Genomic DNA, 3,492 nt, shown 5'->3' on the forward strand with positions numbered 1-3,492 from the left:
CAGCAGGTCCAGAGGTTCCCAAAGGTGTGGACGGAGTTGGCGAAGAAGGAATGACACAGAGGCAGCGTTCAGGTGATCATCATAGCCAGGTTCTCTTTTTATTGTCTTGTTACATCTATATTTATACTATTTGATCCTATAAGCATGCATTTATAAGCTTTTTTTTTTTTTTTTTGCTTTTTTTTGCTGAGGAGAGCATGGGGTCCATTTATTGGGGGGGTCAGTCAAAGGGGGAGCTGGCTAGGGTGGGGTAGGGAAACAGCTTGTCTGGCCCCCGAGAAATCCCACTTGAGTCCAAAGCCTCGACCACTTTGAAGCCAAAGTCTTCCTCCACCTTTATCTGCATGGGGGCCAGCTCTGGGGTCAGCGGGACTCCGGCCTGGCACCCTTCCTGTGGCACTCGCTGCCTCTTCCAACCGCTGGGCCCCTCACCAGGGGCCGGGCTGCTGGCTTCTGCAGGCACTGGTGTCCTCCTGGGCGGGGACAGCCCCTCTTTCTCCGGAGGCTCGTTCTCAGCGTTGCCTGGGGTGGGGGCATCTGTGCTCTGGCTGCCCTCATCCTCCAGTAAGATGGTGAACTGGCTGGCCCAGTAGTTGTCGCCGTAGGAGTCCAGCACCCTCATGAGGAGCCTCCGCTCCTGCTGGAGTCTCCGTGTTATCCTCTGTATCTGATGGAGCCTGTTCAGGACCCGCTCGTTCACCTGCTCAATCTCCCTGCAGCGCCAACCCAGCACCTGGTACTTCCTGTGATTAAGTTCCCCTTGGCACCGTGGCCACTGGCCTTGGGCTGCCTCCTCCTCTTCATCTCGCTCCTGGAGGCTGGAGCTGCCCAGACCCCCAGACACAAACTCCACTTCTGTCTCAAGCTTGCTCTCCAGGATGTGACCACTGAACAGCGGAGGCAGCGCCAGCTCTGAGCAAGGAGGTGCTGAGAACTCCTCAAAGCCCACGGCTGCCATGGACCCCTCTCTCTGCTCCAGCTCCATTTCTCTCTGGCTCCCGCAGAACTTCCAACCTTGCAAGCCTCTTAAAGTGCAAAACTACTCGCCCCATCTGATTTCACAGCCAGGCACACAGGCCATGGCCACTAAGCCTCCTGGGAGTTGTAGTTCTCTATTTCCCGCTCGCTTTCCTCACTCCACCCCCACCCCAAATTCCTGCTGAAAGGCCCTGCTTGCTGGCCTAATGCCGCTGGCCAGGCATCTGAGTCACCTCCATCTTTATTCCTGTCCCGACACCGCTCAGTCTGACCATGGAGACTCTCCATTTGGGAGGCCCCTGGGTCTCCTTCTGGGGCCTGGCTGCCTTGCCCCCAGGACCGGATCACGTGCCCCGACAGCGACACAGCCCTGGCCCCTGGGTCTCCTTCTGGGGTCTGGCTGCGTCACCTCGGGACCAGATCACGTCCCCAGGCAGGGATGCAGCCTGGCCGCTGGCCCCCACTCTGGGTGTTCTCCAATCACTGGTGATCAGTGATTTGAGAAGCCCGGCGGGGCAGGGAAGAGGGGATGTCCACCTCTTCCCTGCCCCACCTGGCTTCTCCTATTACTGGCCCAGGGCCGGCAAAGGCAGCCCAGTTCTCCGGCTCTTGGCTGCCACCTGGGTTCTGACACCAGCAGGCAGCTTCTTCCATCCTTCCCCTTTCACCTCCCATCATTGTCTATGTATGCAAATTAGCCGCCATCTTAGTTGGCAGTTAATTTGCGTATCACCCTGATTAGCCAATGGGAAGGGTAGCGAAGTTATGGTTAATTACCATGTTTGTCTATTATTAGATAGGATTTTCTCATTTAATCCTCACACCATTTCTGTAAGGTTGTCATATAGGTGGTTTTGAAACCTGGACACACATCCTTTGATACTGTTTTTGAGAAGAGGATCTATCCCTCCTTCCTTTGAATCTGGGTAGCCTTGGGACTGCTTTGATGAATATAGTACACCATCAATTACCCTTGTGACTTCGAAGGTGTCTTAAAAAGGCTATGCATCTTCTGTCTTGGTCACTGGGACATTTGTTCTTCTAGAGCAGAACTGCCATGTGAGAAGTTGTACACCTGAGGCTGCTGCACTGTGAGGAAGCCCAGGGCTTGTCTAGGTGCTCCAGGTGACAGTGATAGCTGAGCCAGCTTTTGATTCATTCCAACTTAGGTGCCAGATATGTGAGCAGTAAAACTTCCAAGTGATTCCAACAACCTGTAGTTCTATCTTTCTAGCTGAGGCACAGATATTGTGGAGCAGAGACAATTCATTTCCATACAATCTATAGAATCCATAGCATAGTAAAATGGTGTTGTCTTATGCCTAAATTTGGGAAGGGGGGAGGTTTATTATGCCTTGATAGAAACCAGAACACTCAAGAAACACCAAGGTTACAATTTGACCAATGTTACCCAGTAAGGAACAGACCTGGGATGCAAAACTGAGTTTGTTTAGTGCCACATCTCAAGATACTTTACTGTAAAATTTTAAGCGCTGTAAGAAAAGTCTGTAAACACTGCTATAAAAACATGAGACACAAGTATTTTTCTTTCTGTCCATGGTCATTAGTGTGGACCCATCTTGGGCTTGCCAATCCTAAACACAGGAAAGCTGTGAGAAACATGTTGTGATCTTTAATTAAACTGTATTTTTAAACCCACCCCTGTGTTCCTACCACATTTTCAAGTATCTGATTTGAAAAGTAGCCAACTCAGTGACTTTAACTTTCATCTGAGTCCATATGGCAATCTGGAACTCAACATGAAACCCCAAGTTCTGTTCCGCTCTGGTTCCTCCATTGGAAGTCAATCGTGGAAATGGCTTAACAGCTTCCCTTCTTTGTTACCATTTAAATACTGTCTTCTTGGTTCATAAAACAAAGTTCTAAACTTTTACCAACTTTAGTTGTTTAGATGTCAAGACAGCAGAGGAAATGCAGTCTGAAGAAAGACCGTTGTAGCATCCTGTCAGGGGCCAAAGTCTCCACAGTGAGTTTCATTCAGAAGGCTGTGACCCAGTAAATGCATAACCACCTTCCCACCCCCTCTTCCCTTGCTGCCCACATTGAATAAGGCAAGGCTAAAATTTTATTTACTTAGAGGTTTGCAGGACTTGGGAAAATGCTCAATGAGATGGGGAAAGTTTAATAAAAACCTCAAACCTCTTTGAAGCTGGACTCTAGGCAACATATATCTGCACTTGGAAGACTCTTACAAGCAGGATTAAAATTTTGCATCAACTTTCTTTTCCTGTAAAAGATTGAATAACTTTGTGAAACCTTCTTTATAATGAGAGGTCTCACCGCAGGATCACAGGTGACAAGAATTGCTTATGCAATCAGTCACTAAATGCATCTAGACGCCTTTGGGAATAAAAAATGTTCCTTGCTGCAGAGTCTTATTTATTGTTAATTATAATTTCTCTTATCATCTTCTCTGTGGATTCGGTGTCTACAAAGAAAGACTGAGGGAAAATTGTAAGAGTGTCTATAAAACAATCATCCCACCAGTTTATA

At 48.7% G+C, this 3,492-nt stretch overlaps 1 protein-coding gene across 1 annotated transcript; it reads right to left on the minus strand.

Moving 5' to 3' along the window:
- Window positions 1-220: 220 nt before the first annotated feature.
- Window positions 221-985, minus strand: LOC118661360 (TCF3 fusion partner-like). Its single transcript, XM_036319392.1, has one exon. The coding sequence runs from the start codon at window positions 983-985 to the stop codon at window positions 221-223; it is 765 nt and encodes a 254-aa protein (XP_036175285.1).
- Between the last annotated feature and the right edge of the window lie 2,507 nt (window positions 986-3,492).

This window comes from Myotis myotis, unplaced genomic scaffold (assembly GCF_014108235.1).
Source record: "Myotis myotis isolate mMyoMyo1 unplaced genomic scaffold, mMyoMyo1.p scaffold_m19_p_1, whole genome shotgun sequence".
Lineage (NCBI taxonomy): Eukaryota > Metazoa > Chordata > Mammalia > Chiroptera > Vespertilionidae > Myotis > Myotis myotis.